The sequence below is a fragment of the Amborella trichopoda genome, chromosome 2 (genome assembly GCF_054954075.1).
Source record: "Amborella trichopoda isolate Santa Cruz 75 chromosome 2, AtrichopodaSantaCruz75HAP2 v2.0, whole genome shotgun sequence".
Lineage (NCBI taxonomy): Eukaryota > Viridiplantae > Streptophyta > Magnoliopsida > Amborellales > Amborellaceae > Amborella > Amborella trichopoda.
The window spans coordinates 15,909,050-15,934,571 of NC_142337.1; the positions used below are offsets into that span (position 1 = coordinate 15,909,050).

Below are 25,522 nucleotides of genomic sequence, written 5' to 3' on the forward strand. Positions count from 1 at the left end.
GAGAGAGAGAGAGAGGCATCTTGAGAGGATGAGCAGAGAGGGCTTTCTGGATTGATGATGCATTGAGAGAGAGAGAGAGACATGGAGAGAGAAAGCTCCTTTCTTCAGTTCCATAGGCGTAGAGAGAGAGAGCAGGTAGCCTGTGAGGAGGCCCATGAGTGTCAAACTACTGTCGAGCGGACGGGGGGAGGCATCATCGTTCAAACAGGGACTTCAAATCTCCACCGTTGGACGCACCCCTAACCCATACGCAAACGGCCGTATGGGAGCTTTTTTCATTTATATATATATATATATATATAATTCTGAAAGAAATAGCTACATTCAACTCCAAGAAAAGTTATTCATAAAACATAATTTTGCCTCTTTAAAGGTATATACAATACAGGTGCTTCTCGATTCATGTTATAAACATGATGAGCATACAATAAAATATATGATATATTTTGATTCTTTTTAAAAGGTACTTGATAGATCATTATGTACCAAGAGCAAGTAGCCCTCTCTCTCTCTATTCCAAACAAATAAGTACATCCGATAATAAGAAAAATCAGTCATAAAACCCAAAGAAAATATGAGAAAGTAAATCCAAGAAGAGTCAGTCATCTCGTTTTTTATATGTTCGCGCTATGTCTTCTGTATTTGCACAAAAACCTTTATTACATAATATTTATTGCATTCGCCTATGCTTGTGTCCACAAATACACACACTTTTAGGGGGGGTGAGAGACTATACTCATGGCTTCAATTGTAGACGAATATCAAAAGAAATGCTTTACATACCAAAAGATGTCCAAAATTGATAGTGACAGCAAAGATTAATTGTTTCAAGTCAAATTACCCAATCATATCAAATACTTTTTAAAAGTAGTAGAAAAATGAATGAATTGGCTACACATAAGAAAAATAAAAATTGTTGCATATGTCATAAGGCATCAAGACTCATCTTGAACAATCCTTTGTTCTCGATTAACCATAATATGTTATTGCGATAGTTGTGTTTGATTCATTTTGTATGTTGTGATGCCTTATATTAACATTGTAGTCATCTCTTGCTTATTGTCATCGTACCACTTAAAAAAGAGAGTATAATCTACCAAGGTTTGTTGGAGTACTTGACGTGCTTATGTTACGTGTTAAGTGGAAGATAGTTTCTATTGTTTGTGGAAGCTGATGACATCGTGATTAGCTAAAGTGTCTTTAGCTACATCCAATAAAAAAACATCACATTTATAATTACTTTTCCTCTAAATAAAAACAAACTTTCAGTTTTGATAAAAGAAAAAATGGAAATCATAAAACACCTAAGATTTGGAAAATCAATTAGTTTTAGTCGTTTATTGTAGTTTTCATTGATGAGTAGATCATAATTGTTAAAAGAATGAGATTTCAATTTCATAGCTCATCCATGGCCAGTTTGACAAAATGGATGACAAAATGGATGGGTATAGATCGCATCTATTTAATTTCAATTTATCAATCTGTTTAATTTTAATTTGTCATTTCACATCTCTCTCTCCCTACACAAATGGATCCATTCCTACATGTATTATATTAAATGAGAGAAATATTGCAACCTTCATCTCCTTTCACAAATGGATCCACTCCCACATGTATTATGTTCAACGAGTTAACTAAAACAATTAATAGTTAGTATATGAAGACAACGAAAACATAAAGGGAAAAGTTTATATAGAGCCTAGGCTCTAAACAATCAAATTAGAGCCTACCTCAAAAATTTCACTAGAAGAGGTTGTTTTAATGTCCAAATATCCTCAACATCAAGATGCATGGATTTGAGAAAAAAATGGAATTCAAGTTTTGGAAATAGTGCATCTTGTAATGCATTTTTGGACCGTCAATTTTTAAATTATTCAGTTTTCTTAGATCTACTCGATCTCCACTATTTTTTAAGCTTTAAATTTTGTAGCTAAAGATAAAAAAATATTTTAAGGCTAATCAAAGATATCCAGAATTGAAATCACATTTCTCGACACCATTTGATGGTGGGCTCTAATTTGATTGTTTAGAGCCTCGGCTCTGTACAAACTGCACCCATACATAAAAGGCCCATGAAGTGATATTCACGGCAAATAAAAATAAGGAAAAAGTTTAAATAGAGCCGAAGCTCTAAATAATCAAATTAGAGCCTACCTCAAAAATTTCACTAGAAGAGGTTGTTTTGATTCTCATATATCCTCAAATTGATCATCTTTACATCAAGTTACATGGACAAGAGAAAAAGAACGGATTTCAAGTTTTGAAAAAACTGTATTTTGTAATGCATTTTGGACCGTCAGTTTTTAAAATTTTCAAGTTTTCATAAACCTTCGATCTATACTATTTTTTAAGCTTTAAACTTTATAAATAAAAATAAAAATATATTTTAAGGCTATCACAAAGATTTCGAAAATTGAGACCACATTTCTCGACACTATTTGAAAGAAGGCTCTAATTTTATTGCTTGGGGCCTAGACTCTATACAAACCACACCCTAAAAATAATGGGGTCACACCCATATAATAGATCATTCATCAACTGTCAGAGCCATGATTTCTTTAGAATCTATAGAATATGGATTCCATATCTCATTAATTTGCAAACACAAACTACAAGCAATGAAAATATGAATCAAGAGAGATGACCATGGCAAGCAACTGATATAAGAAAGGAAGATCATTAGTTAATCAGACTTACTTCTTGGCCATATTGTGTATAATTAAAGAGATTGTCTACAAAGAGACCATTTATCTTTTGTGCTTGTCGGTCACTATCATTTCCACTCATTAGATGTAAAATTGGAAGGCTTAGGGTGAGTCATGAAGTCCGAGATATTTTTTTTTGAAACTGTGTCTATTCAATAACACTCTTACAACCGCCCATTTTAAAATTTAAGGGACAAGTATGATTGTTACTTCTATGTACAATAGATAACCTCTTTGTAGATAACCCCGTAAATAAATGGTTGACCATTCGATATCTACAAAGAAAATAGAATAAACTCTAAGAACAATAGTAGTAAGGGATGCAACACTAGTACTGAGTTTCAGTGCAATAACACCAACTCATTCTTTATGATACGAAAAGTGCACTTATCCATTCAGCCAAATGAAAGATTTGCTTTGTGACTATTATGGAGGGGGTATGGAGAAAAATTAAGATTTCTTTGTGGATATATATCTTATGAAAGATATTGCTAGAAAATGGGCGTTGTTATATGGATAGCATATAAATGGGCCTTGAAAGATGCATTTCTACCAAGAAAAAAAGTCAAAGAATTTTTGAAAGAAAGACTAATGTGATCTTGCAGGTGACTATTTTTTTTTTTTTTTCTTCTTTTCGCCCCTTTTCTTTTTTTTCTTTTGGCGAAGATCACTTACAAGTAGTTTTATTACAATAACTCTTGTTTCACAGAAATAAAACTAACAAATCTAGGATATTAAAAACCTAGGTGCCATTAAACCAATTTTCTTTAAACAAAGAAAATATCCACAATTCTTATGCTTGCGAATATAAACACAATATAATTAAATATAGTAAGAAACTAAAAGAGAGTGTCGGAGATTACCTCAACCGGACATAGTACACTCCACACCCAGTCTCCTCTTTCCTATGGTGCTCGGGATCTATGATCGGTCACTTGATTCTCCTGTATATGGTAAAACCCTCTCAATGGCATATGGATTTCGATCTAGAACCAACTATCTAAAGCCTCAATGCCTTAGTCTTGCCCAAGCCTCATTAGCTTGATCTTTTGAGAGATGAATTAGCTTGATATATTGAGAGATGAGAGATAGATCAAAGAGAGATGAAGAGATCTACTAACAAGGGGATCCTCTCATTTGCTACCAAAAATCAAACCACCACAAGCTAATCTTAGCTTGGGCCTGCCATCTAAAAACAATGAGAGAAATATGATTTGGGCGTACCCTCTTAGAAAAAACTTGAGAGAGATAGAATATAAAACTTGGGGCATGCCTCAAAATTGGGGCGTGCCTCCCCTTTGGTAATCTAGAGATAACTAAATTTTGGTAAAGAGAAAGAATTCTTAAAGAGAGGAGAGATAATATGTACGTCATTTTATGAAGAGAGATACCTCATTTTATAGATTTTCTATGCCTTTGGGATTTGCCTCAATTTGTAGGGTTAAATCTTGACCGCCGATCTAAAGAGACTTGTGGGATGAGAAATTTGAGTCATCCATCTTCAACTGCGGATCACGATCCACCTAGCTTTCTTAAACTGACACAGCAGTTTCCATGACCCACAGTCCACTGTAGAGGCTCATGATTGAACCACCAAAGTCAGTCAATAGACTAGGGGACACAATCCCAGTTTATGGATTTCAAGTTCTCCCCTAGAGATAGAAAAATCATGGTCCTCCAGACCATGATGCAACCATGACTCTATGATGCATATGGGTAATCTCTGGCACATGTACATGCTTCACCCTCATTGGTGAATCTTAAAACGACTATCTATGTACATGTCATGTGATGATAGAGAGGTTTTAGCCTTATCTCTAAAGGATATTCATCACACGCAGGGGCCACACAGTCTCTTGGCTCTCATCTGGGTGTACTCCGACCTCATCAGGGGCTAACCCACTAAACCCTTCTTGGTAAATCACTATGCCTAGGTACCTTGGGTCTTTTCAAACTCGGCTGGCCTAGCACGTCGAGCTTAGTCCAAGTATCGGCAAATCACATTTGCCTAGTATGGTCCACAAGAGGACCATACTCCCACTAAGTTTATATTTCACTATATAAAATGCTCATACAAGCTCTCATAAGGCCACATAAACCCAACAATTTATAGAGAGGAAAACATGATAAAGATAGAGCGAGAAAGTGACAGGAGCAAGATGGAAATAAAAATATATTTCTACAAAAGGGGAAAGATAGAGAAAGATATAAGAAATGAGGATATAAGATTGTTTGAGAGATAGAGACAGAGAGAGGGAGAGATTATTGACTGGGATTTTTTTAAGTCCGAGTTTTTGTTTTTTGTTCATCTAGGTAGGGAAATCCAACAGGGAAATTAATTTTTTTAGCCAGTTAGAAGGAAAACCAATCTCACTATTTTAGGCTCAAAACAGAAAAACAATTTTTGGCAACCCCAGATTTTTAGATCCATCATCATCATCATAACCTTTTTCTCAATTAATTGCGGTCTACCACACAAATCCATATGTGTCATTCTACTCTATTAAAGATCATATCCTTAACGATGTCATAAGTCCCCATGTCTTTTCAAACTACTTCCAACCATATCCTTTTGGGCTTACCCTTTGCAATTTAAGTCCTTCCACTTAAACTAACTCACATCTCCTAATATGTGCGATACTTAGTCGGCACCACATATGGCCAACCTACCTAAGTCTACTATCTCTCATCTTATCGCATATCGGTACCACACTTAAATTCTCTCAAATGGATTCATTTCTAATTTTATCCCTTCTTGTCTTGCCACTCATCCATTTCAATATCCTTAGATTTTAGATCCAACTAGCAAAAATGTACAATTCTCTGAAAAACTATTTCTTGATGATCGTTTTCCAGGGATCCAAACAACCCCTAGGTCTAAGAAAAACCCTTATCTTCCGATTACCAAAAGTAACCCAAAGTTTCTGTTCAAAGACTTTCATCATAGAAGATCATAACATGAATAAAATGCCATTGATGGTGGTGGATAGAGGAGCCGTTCCCTTTATCGCCGTCCAATTTATTGAGGGAAGGTGAAAATGTACAGGACACATTATTATCACGCCCTAGTGCGTCATATTACACGGAATGACAATTGACATGAGTGCTTTCTGCATGGTGAAACCCTAAAGCGACAATTGACAGGAGTGCTTTCCGCATGGCGAAAACCCTAGAGCGAGGAGGCTATCAACCGCTTATAGTCGACAATTCATCAAAGGGAACAATTTTTATGTGGGCATACCCACATATAAATTTGAGGTAACCACTGTCCAATGGTTGAAAAATGACTTGGGTGGAAAATTAGGTAAAATTAAGCAAATTCATTCTTATTTTCAAGCACATAGGAGCTCTTTTTAAGATGATATTTGCCTCTCCACCACTATAGAAATATGTGCATAAGAAAAGTAATTCATCCTGAGAATATAGGAAAATAGAATATCTCTTTTTAACTCTTCAAACTCTATGCACCTAAGCTTGAAGTCCATTGTAGACTACAATAGTCAAAAAATTGAGTACAGAGGGAGAGGGATGAGGGGCAAAGTTTTGCAATGTAAAAAGTTATACAAAGGGATTGTATACAATGAGATCGTTTATTGTATACAATGAGATCATTTACCCTTTTATACGAGGAGGTCACAATTACTTAAATGTATCACAAAGTTCGAAAAAATTTCTTTTGAACTTTGAGTTTGGTTGATGCAATAAATGTAGCCACCTAATTTCACATCCAATGGTCAAGATTAATTGTTACCACCTTGAACTAAAGATAAATGTCTCATTGTATACTTTTCCTTAAAAAAATAGTCCCATCATATCGAGCAATGTCCTATCATATAGAGCAATGTGCTTCACGTAATCTTGTATTTGTTCTAAGAAATAAACTACGAGAAATTCCACACTTAATTACCAATCAATCAACATTCTCCTTTTTAAATTGATACTAAAACCCACTCATTTTTTTCTTAACATTATTTAAATTTTAAGAAAACCACACAAAATACTATATTATTTCAAAAAATTGTGGGGACCGCATTTCTACATTTGCGGTCCCCCAAATATAAAGATGGATGCAAATAGGTGGTCCATCTAAAAACAATTGAAACTATTGGTCCACTTGTTTTCTTAATATAATTGTTATTTCAAATTTTCAAAAAATATTTATTTTTTCATATTCATGATCTCCATGTTAGATATTATATGTCCTTAAAAATTAAGTAAAAAAATCCATCTCAAAAATAAATTTTTAAGATGTGACTCATTTCTACATGGACTCATAAAAACCATGTCCTTTTATTTCAAAATACACTAAAGTATTTTGGGCAAGCTTGCATAAAACTTATATACTTCTCCCTATCGAACCATCCATTTTGAATGGATGGCTAATGGCCCCAATCACAATGTCACATCTCTATATTATTTTATTTTGGGTGCGGTTTGCATAGAGCCTAGGCTCTAAACTATCAAATTAGAGCCTATCTTCAAATAGTGTCGAGAAATGTGGTTTCAATGCTGAAAATCTTTGTGATAGCCTAAAAATATTTTTTCATCTTTATTTATAAACTTTAAAACTTTAAAAATAGTGTAGATTGACATCTCTATTAAAACTTGAAAAATCTTGAAAATTGACGGTCCAAAAATGCGTTACAAAATACCCTATTTTCAAAACTTGAAATTTATTTTTTTCTCATGTCAATGCATCTTGATGTCGAGATGATCAATTTGAGGATATTTGGGTATCAAAACAACCTCTTCTAGTGAAAACTTTGAGGTAGGCTCTAATTTGATTGTTCAGAGCCTCGGCTTTGTATAAACTTTTCCCTTTTATGTTTAGTTATTTTTCTACAAAATATTTTGACAAATTTTAAACATCCACTCCTCCCTTAGAGTATCACTTGTTAAACAATATAAAAAATATATATTCTTAATAAAATAAAATAACTAAAATACCGTTGAAAGTTTCAAGGGGTATTTTGATTATTATATTTTATTGAACTATTTTTTAATATTTTTTTAGGTGACACCTATCAAATTTTATATTCATATAATTTGTAGAAAAAACCTAAAAATAAAATATTCCTAGATATAAGATTTAGAATAATCACTTGATCTAAATTGAACGGCTGGATGGGAAAATATACATATTCTATGTTTTCCGATTTTACCAAAAAAAAAGCTTACTATACTACCACTAACTTAGTTACTACGCCCCAAAAAACACTAACTCAGTTGAACGGTTTGGAAATAATCCTGCGATCACCACCGTCCAACTAGGTGGCTCATGCGGGCAGGCCTGCTACCTTTCCGCATACTAACCGCTCAAGTGAGAGAAGAGGGAGCGCATAGACACGTCTGAGAAGCCCTAACCCCTTCTCCTCCCAAAGAGAGTGAGTATCTAGAGAGAGAAAGAGAGAGAGAGAGAGGGCCCTAATATATTCTGTTCTTCAATGGCGGAAGCCATGGAATTGCCATTACCAGCTCACCACCTGGGCTCTTCTTCACTCATTGACGTCTCCAAGATCGACATCTCAAACATCGATCTCGACTCCATCCATCTCCCACCTGGTGACGACTTCGGCATACCAAGGTCACAGATAAACCCTAATCTGTTGCTCCCTCTCTCTCTCAAAATATTGGCTCTCTTTCTCTTTTTATGGTTCTTTATTTTTTTGAACTTTTCCCTTGCAGTGATGATGATGTGGTTGCGGAAGAAGAGTTGGAATTCGACTCTGGTTTCGGAAGCATAATAATTGTTGATAATCTCCCAGTTGTTGCTCCTGAGAAGTATGAGAAGCTTGAAATTGTTATACGAAAGATATTTGGGCAGATTGGTGTGATTAGAGAAGGAGGGCTTTGCATGCCTGTTGATCAGGAGACGAAGAAGACCAAAGGATATTGCTTCATCGAGTACAGCACTCCACAGGTAATAGTTGTCTCAGTCCCGATGCATTGTGGTGGTTGTTTAGATCATTCTCAGATTCTTTTATTCCTTCTTTTTTTTGGGTTTGGTTTCCGATTTGTGTTGGTTTCATGCTCATGTTCAACAATGCATAGTTAAGTGGTTCTCCCATGCACTGAAATTGTATACTCATTTCCACTCTCTCTCTCTCTCTCTGTGGCGTATGTGTGTATGTATCGTTTTGGCGTATGTGTGTATGTATCGTTTCCAATGTGTGTTTGTAGCATTCTCATGTTTAACAATGCAAATGCATGCTTAGCCGCATAGTGTTTCCGCAGTGCACTGGATTTGTATACCCATTATTCCATTTTAAAGTGGTACTCCATTAGTGTTACTTTTAATTTCTCATGTCAAATGTCTTGTGCTTTATTTGCTTTCTTGGGTTATAGGCTGTGATAAACATGAGTAAGGTACATGCATCTTATTTGGGAGTGCCACTATTTGATTATGCACGCTTAACTAGGGTCATGAGTGAAGAAAGCTGGAGGTTCAGTTTTGTGGCAATAATGGAGTACCGAACATTCTTACCTAGGAATACTGTTATTATCTTGAATGGAAGATTTCTGTATATAGGAAATTGGATTCTACAATTTGAGTTTTATTTGTGAGTCTTTGTGAGGAAACTTCTCCAAATTGTGGTTAGAATTTTGTATGCCCTTATGTTTCTCATTGCGATGTTTATCCCTTGGGTTATATTGGATTCCCATATCAAACTCCTATTAGGCCAGTGTAGAATATCATTTTCAAACGTAAAAGCTTCACATTTAAAGAAATATTGTCTGCAAAGTATATGATGTAGATTATTTCTCTATGAGAAACAATATACTTTATTTTGGGTTTATCTTTTCTCTTATAATCAATAATGTACATGGATTACTTTTAATTGTATTTTAGGCCTAGGGTACTTATAAGAAAAGAGTTTGATATTTTCCCACCAATCAGTGTATAATTCCTAAACTGTCTTATTTATTCGATCTCATCATGACCACATTGGGATTACTTGAAATTGCTAGCAAGTTATCTTGATTCAATTAGTGATCGAGAAAAAATCTCTTAGTGATTTAGCTTCATAACTTAATCCATCACCTTTGGATGCAAGCCCAGTCATGATAGTTGTTCATCAATTTTCCATAGCTGCTTGCCAATTCACTCGATCCAAGTTTGCATAATATACAACATGAGAATTCTGGCTAAAAAGAAGTCATTTGACATTTGTACTTTGCAAAGAGGGGAAGGAACTTGGCATATTTACATGGATGATTGGACAGAAGTTACTCTCTCTTGCCCCTGGATGAACCTCCTAACTTCTTGGTAAAATGTTTGAAGAGGGACCAAGATTGTCTTAGCACAAAAGGACTGGCAGTCTTTCTATCTGCAATGAAGATTATGTCCTTACTCAAGCCATCTTCCAGAACTTGAGTATCACAGTCCTTTATAGGACATAGCATCATTCCAAAAGGAGGAGCACCTCTCGTAAGGGTTATGTCAGGGCACTGAACCAAATCCGGCTCTTTGGGTTCCAATCCTAATGATGAATGCATTGGCAGAAGAGCCACATGATGGGATGATCAATTGGACTGATATTCCCATCAAGGATGATGATCTAAGGAGAAAAAGTCATATGAAAACCTGCATTGCCGTCTACAGATTCCTAACGATTTCATTTAGATCTTCTTGTTTAGAAGAAAGACAAGTGAAATAGATGAAGACTTCTGGTTCGTGACCAAAGAAAAATACATATGGGATCATAGAAACTTGGTGCCCATGCAAACCAACCTTGTGTGGTGTTGGCTTCTTTGTCTGGAATAGAGGGTCACACCTAGTGTTCCCGAGTCAATCCTCTGTTTCTATCAATTCGATGCTCTTTATTATTTCTTCTATGAACTGAATTAATCTAATTATTTGATTTAAATTTAGTTTACCGATGAAATGGTATTGATGCTTTGTCACATTGCCTTTTATGAGATGATTCATAGACCATACAAAGTGGAATAATATATCATTCTTCTTCTCTTTCGCTCATCCTTCCATTTATCCACATCTGTCTGTTTTCGTTTCACAATGCACAGTGCTGCTTACTAAGCGAGGTGGAAAGGTGGGTCTCAAGCTAGAGGTTTTTTGCTGGTAGCACTTATGCAGTAATCCACCCAGCTAAGCTAATCAATGCACAGGGGAGTGTGAGGCCTCTGCCCCATTGTTCCACAACTTCATGCCTCTGTCATGCAGAAGCATTAGTTTGAAATTGACCTGTGAAGCGGTTTTGTGAAGGGTTTCGGTTGCAAAGATGTATGCACAGAGTCAGCCTCTTTGTTTTTACAGGCATGGGCCTCTACTCTGTAGCATTGCTTTGTCAGATTACCCTTTGTAAGGCAGGCAATGTGTTGTTTGCTATGAACATAAGACTCTAGGCATACCTGAGCACTCATGTCCACTGTGAATAACGAAAGTCTATATTCCACATGGAATTTTATAAATTTGAAATGGAGAAATGAATTGTAAGCATCTACAGGGAAGTTATAATAGAAGATGTTTACCTGGTTTGCTTGACCGCCTGAATTTACAAACATTAACGTTCATGTTTTCCTTTTTCTCATGCATAAAAAGTTTCCGCTTTATCATGCCTGCTAAGTCATCTTTTATTAACAAAATATAGAGAAGTGTCTTTACTTTGCATGGAACTAGTTCTATGTTGTTATTTTTTAAAATTCATCACCTTCCTATTTATGTGATCTTCTTTAGTTTCTTATACATTTTGGAAGTATAGATTGACTGAGTATCTGTATTTGACGTTGAATGTCATTAGTGAACGTTTTGTATTGCTGAATGCACTGTATTATAAATAAATAACGACAATAAAAAAAGAAGGTTGTGTTACACACTACTATGCACATTCCGCACATTTAAGGTTGTGTTTACCCAATATTTGAATTTCCGTGCTGATGTTTATTGGATTATTCTGATACTTTGGAAGGTTAATTTTCTTAGAATTTCATCTTTTGCAGTCTGAACGTGTTATTTGATGTAACAGGAAGCACAGACAGCTAAGGACCAGACAAATGGTTATAAGTTGGACAAGTCACATGTATTTGCTGTGTACCTATTTGATGAATTTGACAAATACGTGAATGTTCCTGATGAGTGGGTTCCTCCTGAAATAAAACCTTACACACCTGGGGTATGGTCTTCTCTATGGTGATTGGTGATATATCTGCCTAATCCTATTGAATGGAAATTGTTTAGTTGCATTTAATTTCTCTTAAATGTTACATTATGAGCATTTGAATTGCAAATAAGGTGCAACCAAATTAATAATAATTAATAAAAAAGTTTTGACAATTGACCAACCACAAAACGGGTTATCCTTCCTGATACTTAGGATATCGTGATACAGGCTTATATTTTAAGAATTTAACGTTTTGATTCTGGACAATGTTCACAAAATCGAACCGGAACAGTTAACCGGACTTGGGCCCGGAAGCAGTTTAACCGGCTTAACCGGTAAACCGGCAAATTCAATCATTCTAACCGGGCAAGTCCCAGGCGGTCAAAAAAGCGTTGAAAAAATAAAAAAAGATACAAAAAAAAAATCTACTAAAATATGAAAAACATATAAAGAATGATTAAAACAAAACACATTCAAATGAAGTTGAAAATTAATAAAAAAAAATAGATTCTAACGAATCGATTTTTGAATTAAAGTGAGTATTAATGATAAAAACAAGTTTTAATCTTTACTGTAAACTAAAGAAATATTAAAAAATGCTTTACAAACCAAATTCCTTTTTTTTTTTTTTTTAATTTAATACATTTTTTTGAATTTTTCTTTTTAAATACTTGTCGATCACCAAAACCACCCAAAATCGAAACCTGCCACTGGCCGGTTCTGATCTAACTGGGCGGTTAGCGGTTAGATCGCCCGGTTGTTCTAATAATGATTCTGGATATGGAGAACTTCGAAAATTATTATTTTGTTTTGAAATATTGTGAAGTGGTTTCATCATGCCTCTCTTCTATGATTTTTATAGCTTAGGTACAAGAAAACTTGTGTTCACCCAAAACATATCCAATAGATAATTGGTATAGTTCTTTTTTTCTATCACCTCTTACATTCCGTATGATGTTTCATTCCAAATTGAAAATGGGCTCTGTTCTGTATACTTTAATTTGATCGGTGAATGCGCCAAAGTTATTCGATGTGGACTATAAATATTAAAAAAAGGAAAAATTATAAAACTTATAAGAATACAAACAATAACATTAATATGTGATTTGTGTGATATTAGGTGTTTTAATTATGGCGCCAGCCTCCTGCATACTTTTGTTTTTTAGTAAACTCAGCTGCAGGTAGGATCTCCTTCTTTTGATCTGGGCATCCTGCCCACCAAGCGTCTAAACAAGTTACCCAAGGACCGGTTTAGTACCTCTTCTGTGTGTGGGTGAAAGTATTTGTTCCTAAATATACATTGATTCAGCTGCTGATAGAGTAATAGAGACATTTTCTGGCTCTATTCTCTATCAATTGCATGTAAAATAGAATGATACAATCCGTTCATTAAATTCAATAAAACTTGAAAAAATATTAATGTACCAATCAATTAAGAAAGCAAGCATGGTGCAATGTTGTTTAGAGGAATTTTAGAAATTTTTCGGTTTAGCATCTGTGGATATAGCGACCATAGTGCTATATCATTTTGGCTGTGGTTTTAATTTTGAACCCAACATTTTTTTAAGTGATTTATTTATATAATCTCCTTCAAAGTCGAAACCGTTGATAACTTGGCAATAAGGGGCGCGAATCCTTCAAATGATAGAATGAAATCAACACCTGAGGTTACATATGTGGGTTATGTACTGCCTAAGGAGGCCTATGTGGTGCGGCCCTTGGCTGCATTGCTTCCATGCAGTAGCATAATGCTTTATGTGGTTGCATCTTATAAGAATGGAGTGCACATGCTGAAAACAAACAAGACAAATTAATCTTGAAAAATCGATCTAATTTAAATTCATCATCAACATCCTTGCCAATGTCTGAAGTGCAGCGGCACACAGAGATTATGTCTAGAAGTTATTCTGTCCGTATCGAGGAAACCTTTGAATATGCGATTACTGAACTATTAGAAGGTTGGTTAAGCCAACAAAGATTAGATGATTGGCAAATGGAAATATCGTAACTTTTGAATTTGGTTTTCCTGTATCTGATCGTTAGTCATGATAACAGTGAGCAACATAGTATCAATGAGGCTCATATCTTTGATCTTGCTGAGTGCTAGGCTGGGAGGAGTGGCTCACATACTGAGGACCTTGAATTGAAGAAAAAAAAAGAAAAATGGAAGAGGTTTAATTAACTGTCGCATTTAAGTCTGTTGGTGAGAAATAAAAGGGGCAAAATGCTATTTTAAGGAATCTTGTTGGATTGGGGGAACCGCAAAACTTGACAATCTCATACTTCTGTGTTTCGGTTTCCTTAATCCAACTCATGATTTTTCTTCCATTAGAAGAAAAATTAGAGATCTTAATGAAAAAAAAAATGGCTTAGTGATTGTAAATTTTCAGATGTTATGATATTTATGTTGTCTTGGTACTTTTTTTATCATTTATTTGCTTTGTTGCTCAGGTTTATGAAATGTCTGTCCTGTATTTTGGTTTTCAACTAACAAAAGAACAGGATTTTGTCATAAAATAAAATAATTAAAGATTGAACCATCTTAGACCTCAATCTTTTGGCATGAGACAACAGAGAGGAAGCATCGGCAAGTAGGAGATCATTTGGGTTTCATGCAGTCTATTTGTCTGATCCTGACGATCTGGTTGCATTTAAATTTGTTCTGTGAGGATATGGCTATTTTTTTTTTTCTTTTGCTTCAAACACCTCTTACAATGGGAACACATCCTTATGGCCCTTGCTTCATGTCAGCGTTGCTTTTCATGGAATGAATTCTCACCTTATTTGCTCTAAATATTAGCATGCTACAAAAAATTTCTGGGTCCTTCGTATATTTATTATTATCTTTTACACATTATTTTATAGTACATATCTTTTAACTAAGAAGGAATATGAACGATAACCCTACTGGTTTGGAGCTATAATTTCAGATCTCTCACTTGCTGTTAACTGATAAATATCTTAATATTAAGATTCTTCATGGCTTTTTTGGCCATATGTTTAATAGTATGATAGTATCAAATAATCAGGTTAGAATTGTTAGATTCCTGGTATTACTACAATTTTATGGACCGGGTTCTTTTTTCGAATAAATATAGAGTCATGCTCTTCCTCTTTTGCTTAATGTTTGGGAGTAATATTCTAGTTGACTGAGAGAACATGAAATGCTTTCTTGAATTAATTGTAAGTTTATGTACTCATAAAAAATCAATACAAGACTATTTTCTTCAACTTCTCTTAATGACGTTTGGAGTTCTTTTGGAAGTGATTAAATTTGTATATATTTATGTCTATACTATGTTGCAGGAGAACCTACATCATTGGCTTACAGATGAGAAAGCTCGAGATCAATTTGTTATTCGGGCGGGTTCTGACACTGAGGTTCTATGGAATGATCCTAGGCAATTGAAGCCCGAGCTGGTTTATCGACGTGCTGTAAGTTATTCGAATACCTTGTTAAGCGCTATAGTCACTTGTTCTTGATTGCTTTGCTGTTCCTTTTTGGGTACTAGTTAGGATTCCATTGTTTAGGAACTTATTAATGCGATCTAATTCTTATTCTCTTTCGACAATTTGTACTGGCAAATTTTTTTCAACAAAATAACTATTGTATCGATTCGGTTTATTGGAAGTTGATGAAGCACTAACAAGTGGTCTGTTTATACGTGTGAATCTGTAGTTTTGATCAAACAGTGCTTGAAAAGTTTAGTATAAAGCCTCCACATAGTCGGAAGATATAGGTCTGTCTTTGCTCCATGGACGACCAAATAATTAGCTAAAAGAAATTTGTATCCTTCACTAGTGCATCTTTGAAGATTCGGTGCTTTGAGTTGCTACTTCTTTACTGTATTGTTCCTTTTGCGAAATTTGCATGTTGTACAGATTAGACTAACATTAAGTGTCTGAAAACTCGCCCAAGTCATTTTGGACTTAGGCTTGTTACTTGGGGCTAGAATAGGGTCCGGGGATGTACCATGTACGGTACTTGGACGAGAATTGTAGTGACTCTCCCAAGTACTGTACAAACTTGCGCTGACTCACTTAAATTACTTGAGCGAGTTGCTACAGTATTCGTCCGAGTACTTTACATGGCAGTTTTAGGAGGAGAAAGAGGGAAGCGGGGGGGGGGGGGGGGGGGGGGGGGGGGTGGTTGTTGGTGTGGAAATCCACCCTTTTTTATTTTCATTTTTCAAGATTGGACTAGGGTGACTGATTTGAGCCAATCTGTTCCTTTTACAAGATTTCTTTTGCCTGATCTATCGATTAGAAGCATTAAGCGTGAGAAAAAAAAAAAAAAAAACAACTTCGATGGATTTGAGATGTCAAAAAATTCAGTCAAGTTTTTGCCCTATTTCATAAAAATGTGATTTCTGGGTGGCCAATCTTTGATGAAATTTGATCCCTGAACCTATTTTGGTATTCTTCACCGAACTGTTGGCTTGGTTTTCAACCAAAAAAGGATTTGAGGAGATTTCGGATTTGAATTTACTATTCATCTGATTTTGCAAGAGCTCGGATGTCCTAGATCCCAACTCAAAACCAAAACTTAGTTTGGGGTTTTCCATTGGGTTTTGTTTAAGTAAAGCTTTGACAATGATTTGAGGCTTCAATTCACACCAAATGCAGTTAGGCCTCAAAATTTTGTGTACGTTTCAAAAAAAGGGAATGTTTCATGTCTTTTCGATTTAAATTCATAAAATGGATTTATTTCCGACTTACTTATAATTAATTTTATATAATACTTGTATGTTTTTTATGCTTTTTTATTATTTCCTCTATCTTCCCTTTTTTGGATTTTCAATTTTTTTAGCCAATAACATCATTTGTTTTCTTCTATTCCATGTTTTATATATTCTTTTTATTTTGTATTTTTTATTATTTATGATTTCTTCTTTTTTCAGCTTTTTCACATTTTTTTTTTTTTACTAATTTTTGTTTTTAAATTTTTTGGCCCCTTTTTTCGAGCTTAAGCTGGGCTCGGCCTAGTTGAGTCAGACTTGCCTGAGTTACTCAGCTTCTTGGTAAGGGGCCGAGTTCCTTGCCTTCCCGAGCATGGAATCTGACATGGCTGCCAAATTTTTGAATAGGTCATTGTGTATAAGTTTTCCTCTGGTGAAATTATCATGTAATGCTTGTGAACTGTTCTGGATCTGGATGTGGCTTTGAGATTATTTTCATACTTGGTTGTGGCTTTTCCTCCCACCAAATTATTTACCTAGTTGTGATAACTCTTACCTCCATATTTCTCTTATTTTCTAATTATTGTAGTAGCCAACAGATATTAATAGATGTACTACAGAGTTTCTCTTTTATTTCTCGCTTCAATTGACATAAAAATACTTATATGTTGTGATGATATTTCTGTATTTGTATGCCTAGTACATTGAAAGTGTTGACTAGTGGTTACGAAGTGTGAAACAGACAAACAAGATGTTGAGGGATATTACCAGTTCTGCAGGGGTTATTTTGGAGAAGGAATTCGAGAATGATACACATGGAATTATGGAGTCTTGACTACAATTTTTTGCCCGCAGGATGCATTTCTCTAGTGGAATGCATTTCTCATTTCGTTATCCACGTCCTGGATTTTGAGAATTGCTTAGTCATGTAATGACGAGCTGACTAGTGAAATCATGGAGCGATTCTCTGAAGGTAATTTTGTTTAAAAAGAGGGGTAGAAATGGTTAACCTGAGGAAGGGCTTGATGGGAACATTGGAAATGCAGAAAGGGTAAAAGAGTTGTTTTACCAGTTGACGTTAAATATAGACTAGATTTAAGGAGCAAGGATGATATTTATATAAATACAAATAGTGGTGGTCTTAATATATTGTAGGCGACCACTGAATTCAGAAAATGGGGAACCCAGGGTAATAATTCTTGTTCAGAGCCTACGAGGAACCGTCTTCATCTGCTAAAGAAGTGAGGGTTGACCGAGTTTTCTTGGGTATGGAATCCTGACAAGACGATTGGACGCAACTGACAATTTCAGGGATGTAGTCATGGATAACTTTGGTTCTAAGTGCGATTTTGCACATAAAGCCGGATGAATAAATAAGAACACTAAAGAGAGAGAAGCTTCTATGGGACACTAAGGAGTATCAAAAACATAAGCGGAGGGGCTCTGAAAGACATGGGGGACGAATATAGGATAGCGAACTGCTGAGGGAGAAAATGTGCTATAGTCCAATGGACTATGGAAAAGCCATAGTCCATTTGATTATCATAGTCCAATGAATGATGAACTGTGATTGGATACACCACCACAGGAAAGCATGACCAAACAGTGGATCCCATTGTCTTTCCATCACTGTTGAAGGTTTTTTTTCCAACTGTGGTGGGGAATGGACTATGGTTTTAAAATACACCATCGGATTTGATCATTATATTATAAGGAGGTTGGCCTTGGCTTAGGAGAGCATATGAGGGAAGGAGTGGGACCTTGAGTATCTCTTCTGCCCCTACCAGGAGTCTTGTTTTACAATGATCCAGGAAGGAGGGAGAGGGGAAATCACCTTGGAACACTCAATATCGTGTTTAGTTTGGTGGAACATTAGTGGCCTTGGTGCACACTCTTGATGTTAGGATGCATCTTTTGGTTCTCTAAGATCTTTTGGACCTCTAAGAGTAAAAGAAAATTGGTTAGTGGCCCTGCGGCCTAGGACCTTGCATGCCACTAAAGGACATCTTCCTGAACAACTAATCGCGACAAAAATCAAATGACCATGTAAAAGGGTCAGTTTCTGTCAATCCTATGATAGGCTTTTTCCTGGTTGGACGATTAGAGTGGCCACCTATTTTGGAGCAGTGATTTTATTAGCCATCCTGGCAACATCATCTAGCCTTTTCTTCCATATGAAGAAATGTCCTTCTTTAGTTAACATTATCAAAAGAAAAAGAAATGTCCTTCTTTAGGATCCCATAAATTTTTTAACATCCTATATTGAAAAATGGAGAAATATAGGAAAATTCCAACCGGCAGGCATCCATCGTATAGGATGAATATAAATGATAGATTACAATAATGCTCCATTCAATTTCAGTTGGTATTCTCTCATCCTGGTCCCTATCATTTGTCTCTTTCGTTTTCTTTTCTCTAGTTGGTCTTTGGTAATATCTTGTCGACCGGCAGCGTCTCATCATGTTCAGCTGGTCTGCCCTTTCTCACTGCTAATTTAAAGGTACAGTTTGACTCTCGTCAAGAAATTCTATAATCTAATTTAGTGATACAGTTTGACTCTCATCAAGAAATTCTATAATCTAATTTAGAGATACAATTTGTCTCTCATCAACTTTAATCTGGCCAGTCTCTCTATGACTTAATAGCACCAAAGTCCCAATTCACTTCTGGCACGACCTCCTGGCTTTTGTGTGGCTGTTCCTTTCTGCAGAGGACAACCCTTCCCCCCCCCCTGCCTCTTTCTTTCATTTGTTTGACTCTTTTCTTGTAAATTGCAGTTGTCTGTTAGTCATGATATTTCAGTTATTCCTTGGCATGATTTGTAATGGTTAGTATGCAAAGCTAGTTGGCTAATTTACGGGCTTTATCTTGATTAGAAAATCCTCAGAAAAATGAAAGATTTAGAAAGCTATATGTGGGAAACATAGTGTTGTATAGTTTACACTTCCTTGTAAAGCATCTTACTTTCTCAATGGGTGGTTCGGATGTTTCTGAGCCAAACATGCCTTGTGAAATCTGAAATGGAAGAAAAACTATTGTTTATCCATTCAAGAAATACCAGTGCGTGCAGGATTCTCATTACCACCGCATTGTGTAATACGTAACAGTTAAATCTCTTTAGTGTTTAATTCTGCCTATATACATTTTGTCCACTTGAATGGTGAATTAGGTAAGTTTATTATGTTTCCATTTATTGGTGCCATTTATGGGAACGAGTTTTCAGTGTTTACACAGTTTCCATTTTTGGTATTTGGCAGTTCTGGACGGAGAGTTTTGTTCAATGGTCTCCACTTGGGACATACTTGGCGACTGTACACAGGCAGGGGGCAGCTGTTTGGGGAGGTGCCGCTACGTTTAACCGTTTAATGCGTTATGCCCATCCCCTGGTCAGCTTTCCTCACATTGTTCATCTGTTACAAATTTGATATCAGGCCTTCTTATTATAATTTACTCTGCATGATGAATTTGCACAGGTTAAACTTATTGATTTCTCACCTGGGGAGAAATATCTAGTCACGTACAGTAGCCATGAACCCAGCAATCCTCGGGACTCACAGGTACTCATTTTGTATCATGGAAAATGGGAAGTAATTGCGTTCCTTTCTTGTGATTTGTGGCCAAAAAGATAAACATATCTAACTTAATTGGCATGTGCATTTTTCAGAAAGTTGCTCTGGTTATTTTTGATGTGCGAACTGGAAAAGTATTGAGAGAATTTAAAGGTAGTGCTGATGATTTTGCCACTGGTGGAACTGGAGGTGTGTCTGGTGTCTCATGGCCTGTGTTCAGGTAACAGATTTTAGTGACACTATCATTGCCATATTCCCAGTCTATCTTCATATCATTGCTCAGTTTCTTTGTTTTTCCAGATGGAGCGGAGGAAGGGAAGACAAATACTTTGCGAGAATTGGAAAAAATGCGATCAGTGTCTATGAAACAGAGACTTTTAGTCTTCTTGATAAGAAATCTATTAAAGTAGAGAATGTCATGGACTTCAGTTGGTCTCCAACTGATCCCATATTGGTACTCTTTGTCCCTGAAGGTGGTGGTGGGAATCAACCAGCAAGAGTAAGTTGAAGACCAGTAGTTGGTTTGTTCACTCTTTTGAGTTTCTCTTTTGAGCCTGATGTTAAGCTGCAAAAGGTCATTTTGTTAGTTTTTTTTGGTACAACCTTCTTAGCAAACGCAAGCTTTTCCATATGTTGTATACTTAGATTACTCTTTTGGTGTATACATATCTTACATTTGGGTTCTCTGAGTGCAGGTTAGTCTCGTTCAAATTCCTGGACGAGAGGAATTGAGGCAGAAGAACCTGTTCAGTGTTAGTGACTGTAGTATGTTCTGGCAAAGCAATGGAGAGTATCTTGCTGTAAAAGTAGACCGGTACACGAAGACCAAGAAGAGCACATACACTGGATTTGAGCTCTTTCGCATAAAGGAGAGGGACATTCCGATTGAGGTTTTGGAGCTTGAAAACAAGAATGACAAGATCATTGCCTTCGCGTGGGAGCCCAAAGGCCACAGGTTTGCGGTGATTCATGGAGAAAACCCCAGACCAGATGTGAGCTTCTATTCTATGCGAAGTGGCCGGGTCTCAAAACTCACGACAATAAAAGGCAAGCAAGCGAATGCCCTGTATTGGTCACCTGCTGGTCGATTTATCATCCTTGCTGGCTTGAAAGGTTTGAATGGGCAGCTTGAATTCTACAATGTTGATGAGCTTGAGACCATGGCTGTTGGTGAACATTTCATGGCCACTGACGTTGAGTGGGATCCTACTGGAAGGTATGGCAGCCCATAGAGCATTCCATGTCCATTTTTATTGATAAGTTTTCCACTGTGCGGTAGAGCAGCCTGTTTTAAAACTTCTTGTAGAGATGTATACTATGTACTTTGGTACACCAATATACAGAAGCACCCACCATCCTTTTGCAGGGACCGAGGGTGGAGAGTACTGTAGTGGTGCCCACTAGCCATGGGCCTGGTTAAACTCAGTCTCCAATGTTTTCTTGGAAATGGAAATTTATTGCCCATAAGGAGTACCATATACCACACAATATTGGTGTATGGTGCCACTTCAGTTAGGGAGTACCATATACCACTCTCTCTCATTTGCCACTCACTTGCACCTTCAGGAATGTTGATTTTTATAATTACTTTGTGGTGATAGTTGTTTGCCCCATTCTGGTTAACTTTTCTGGGAAGTGCAGATATGTAGCAACATCCGTTACTTCTGTGCATGAAATGGAAAATGGATTCAACATCTGGTCTTTCCACGGGAAGCTTTTATACAGGATCTCAAGAGACCACTTCTATCAGGTACTTCTACTTTAGAAAAAAATCAATAAACCTGCTCTTGGAAGTTTATAGCCTTTCATAATATCTCTAAACCATTCAATGGATTTCTTGAGCAGTTCTTGTGGCGGCCAAGGCCTGCTTCATTCCTGACTCTTGAGAAAGAAGAGGAGATTGCAAAGAACCTCAAGAAGTACAGCAAAAGATATGAAGCGGAGGACCAGGATGTCTCATTGTTGCTCAGTGAGCAGGACAGGGAGAAGAGGAGGCAGCTTCAGGAAGAATGGGACAGGTGGGTTAAAGAGTGGAAGCGGCTGCACGAAGAAGAGAAGGCTTTGAGGGAAGAGTTGAGAGATGGGGAGGCGAGTGATGAGGAGGAAGAGTACGAGGCAAAGGAAGTGGAGGTCGAGGAAATCTTGGATGTTACAGAAGAGGTTCTGTCCTCTTATAGCTATGAGTAAACTTAGGAGGAAGGGACCATTTGTTTGTAGTGGCTTCTTTTAATTTGTTGTATTTTTTTGGCTTTAATCCACAGTCTAGTTGTGGGTGATAATTTGTTACCATCTTTTATTTTCTAGGCCCTCATAGACATGAGGGAAGCAAGAAAGATTTTGACTCGAGTTTCTAGTTATTAGATTGGAGATAATAGTTCATTGAATTACATTTTGACCGTTTCCCTTTATTAGACTTAAAAAGGGCAGTAAAGAATCTTTATTCATGATAGCTATTTCATTTTGACAAAAGATTTCTCACTCCCACGGGAGTATACTATCTATTTACTCCTTCAGGCATAACACATGCCAGGAATACCTTTTAGACTCAAGTTTGCAGATTTAATCTCGACGACCAATGTATTAATCTCAGTAAATAAACTGTCTATGTATTAGAAGAAAAAAAATGCCTTCGGATTGAAGAGAGATTCTCCAATTTTTGAAGCACGATATCTAAGTGCTATAATATTCAAAATTCAAATTCTCTTTTGAAAATAATCATCTTGTAATGTTTATGTACTCAAAATTTTAGACTTAAAATGCTGGACAGTATGCTCAGGCGGGAGAATAGTATTATGTGCTCTTTCAATTTTTTTTTATTCTTTTTATTATCTTGTGCGTGCTATTGGTCTAACTAGTGAGGGTGTGTCGTGATCTTCTCATTAAATGAGAAGGGCAGGATCTCTCATGTTTTACTTTTTATTTTCATTTTTTGAAAAATAAACTCTAGGTGAAAATTTGATGGTGAGTTTCTTGGTCTGCATCTATAAAAAAAAAATATAAACAATAATTTGCTCTAAAACAATTATCAAAATGTCCTCAAACATATTTGGGGTATTGGGTTCATCTTATATTTTAATATATATTTTAGTAGTGGGTGTAGGTAAGAAATATTAGCAATGTTTTAGCTCAATCTGATTTATAATAAAATAAAATTTACAAACTGCAGCATTCTCTGAAATTTGAACTACTCCGTTTCAAGGTTCTTCATGTTTTCTTAGAATTTTAGGCATTTGATCAAACATTAGTATCTCGCAGGTCGAAAGGTTCTTCATGTTTCCTTAGAATTTTAGCCATTTGATCAAACATTAATATCTCGCACGTCCAACTATAAATCTTCGAGCTTCAACTTTCCATTTTATCTTCCTAGTCAAACCCGCTCTTGCTAATTCCAAATAACACCATTCAGTGTTTGGAACATGTGACATGCTGGAGTGGTTAGAATATGTGACTTAGCATGAATTATTCACTTGCAAGTTTTGTAATGGGGAGCACAATTTTGCGATGTTGCTCGATAACCCTCAAGCGGCTTGCACGTGCTTGCAACAACTTTGAACTCAAATGGAACAAATTCTTTGACTCTTATTCAAGGGGGGAATCTCTCTTTCTATATATATATATATATATATATATATATATATATATATATATATATATATATATATATATATATATCATCACCAAAACCTTTTTCCAACTAATTGGGAGTTGCTACGTGAATTTCATTCGCTATTCTGTTCAATTAAGGGCGATACGTTCAATGAAGCTTTCCACATGAACTAACTCATACTTCATAACATGTGTTCTATTAGGTCTGCACCATACATGTTAGCCCACCTAAGTCTACTTTTTCTCATCTAAAAACCTATTGGTGCCACACCTAAATTCTCCCTAATATATGCATTTTGAATCCTATCCCTTGTTGTCTTGTCGCTCATCCATTTGAACTACACTCATTCTATATGTGTGTTGTTTTTCGACCGCCCAATATTCTGCCCCGTAATGTAAAGCTGATCTCACAATTGTCCTATAGATTTTATCATTCAGCTTTAGTGGTTTGCGGTAATTACATAAAACTCCGGTTGTATATCGTCATATTGCCCACTCAGCTCTAATTCTATGTGAGACATTTTCTTCAATCTCTCTATTTTTCTGGATTATCGATCCAAGATATCGAAAGTGCATTCTTTTTAGTATTTCTTGGCCCTCAATCTTAACTACTTCATCGTCTCCACTCTATTATTACTAAACTTGCATTCCATTATACTCTATCTATGTCCGGCTAATTTAAAAATTTTAAATTTTAAAACAACCCTCCAAAGTTCTAACTTTATGTTGATGGCGTTTTGGGTCTCATTGATCAAATTATATCATCCGCGAACAACATGTACCGCGGTACCTCATTTTATAGGGGTCTAGTTAAGTCGCCTATAACTAAAACAAAGAGGTATGGGCTCAATACTGACCAGTGATGTAGATCTATTGTCATTGAAAACTCACTCATCTCTCCACTAGTTGTTCGTACACTAGTTAATGCTTCTTCGTACATATCTCTCACCAAGTCGATGTAGTGTCTGGAGATTCTTTTTTATTTCAACACCTACCAAATCAAATCTTTAGGTACTCTATCATCAGCTTTTTCTGGATCAATAAAAACCATATGGAGATTTTTCCCTTCGCCCTAAACTTCTCAATTTGTTGCCTAACTAAGAAAATAGCCTCGGTTGTTGACCTTTCTAGTATAAAACCAAATTGATTTTCTGATACACTTGTTTCATGCCTTAGTTATTGCTCAACACATTCTCCCACATGTTCATAGTGTGACTCATAAGTTTGATTCCTTAATAGTTTGCACAATTATGTATATTTCATCCGTTATGGTAAATAGATACCACAATACTTTTCTCCTATTCATTTGGTATTTTCTTTGTTATCAATTCCTTGTTGAACAACTTGATCAGCCAGTCAATGTCAATCTCCCCCATGCATTTTCAAGCCTGTATAGAAATACCATCTGATCCTAAAGTATTTCCTATCTTCATCCTCTTCAAAGCTTATTTCACTTATGATATCCTAATTTTACGAATGTATCTATGACATATATATATATATATATATATATATATATATATATATATATATATATATATATATATATATATATATATATGTTGATAATCTAAACTTCACAACCCTTCAAATTACAAAGGTTCAAGATAGAGAGAGTTGGGATGGGTAGATTTATTAATTTTGTAGTCTATTTTTTAAAAAAAAGTTACTTTTGTGGGGTAATTTTGTAAATATTACTACAAGACAAATGGTACTTTTGTCATCTCCATAAAGGGTAAAGTTGAAATTTTAACTAAAGGACAAAGGCTCTATACAAACAAAGTTCTAGAATACTAACTTCCAAAATGCCACTGTATGTTTGTGAAAATTTAAAATTTGCTCTT

The 25,522-nt window shown here is 35.9% G+C and overlaps 1 protein-coding gene across 1 annotated transcript; it reads left to right on the plus strand.

Annotated features, from left to right (window-relative positions):
- Positions 1 to 8,031: 8,031 nt before the first annotated feature.
- Positions 8,032 to 22,541, plus strand: LOC18445785 (eukaryotic translation initiation factor 3 subunit B). The gene is made up of 11 exons (XM_006855915.4): positions 8,032 to 8,289; positions 8,391 to 8,625; positions 11,690 to 11,836; positions 15,131 to 15,259; positions 19,761 to 19,889; positions 19,977 to 20,060; positions 20,168 to 20,292; positions 20,373 to 20,571; positions 20,768 to 21,288; positions 21,714 to 21,822; positions 21,918 to 22,541. Exons 1-11 carry the CDS (start codon positions 8,150 to 8,152, stop codon positions 22,257 to 22,259), a joined length of 2,160 nt encoding a protein of 719 aa, XP_006855977.1. The 5' UTR covers positions 8,032 to 8,149; the 3' UTR covers positions 22,260 to 22,541.
- Positions 22,542 to 25,522: the final 2,981 nt, after the last annotated feature.

Excerpts from the sequence above, each read along its gene's own strand:
- LOC18445785 (XM_006855915.4), top strand. The coding sequence starts at position 8,150 with ATGGCGGAAGCCATGGAATTGCCATTACCAGCTCACCACCTGGGCTCT. Across the intron at positions 11,837-15,130 it reads TAAAACCTTACACACCTGGG|GAGAACCTACATCATTGGCT; the intron begins GTATGGTCTTCT and ends ACTATGTTGCAG. Across the intron at positions 21,823-21,917 it reads CAAGAGACCACTTCTATCAG|TTCTTGTGGCGGCCAAGGCC; the intron begins GTACTTCTACTT and ends TTTCTTGAGCAG.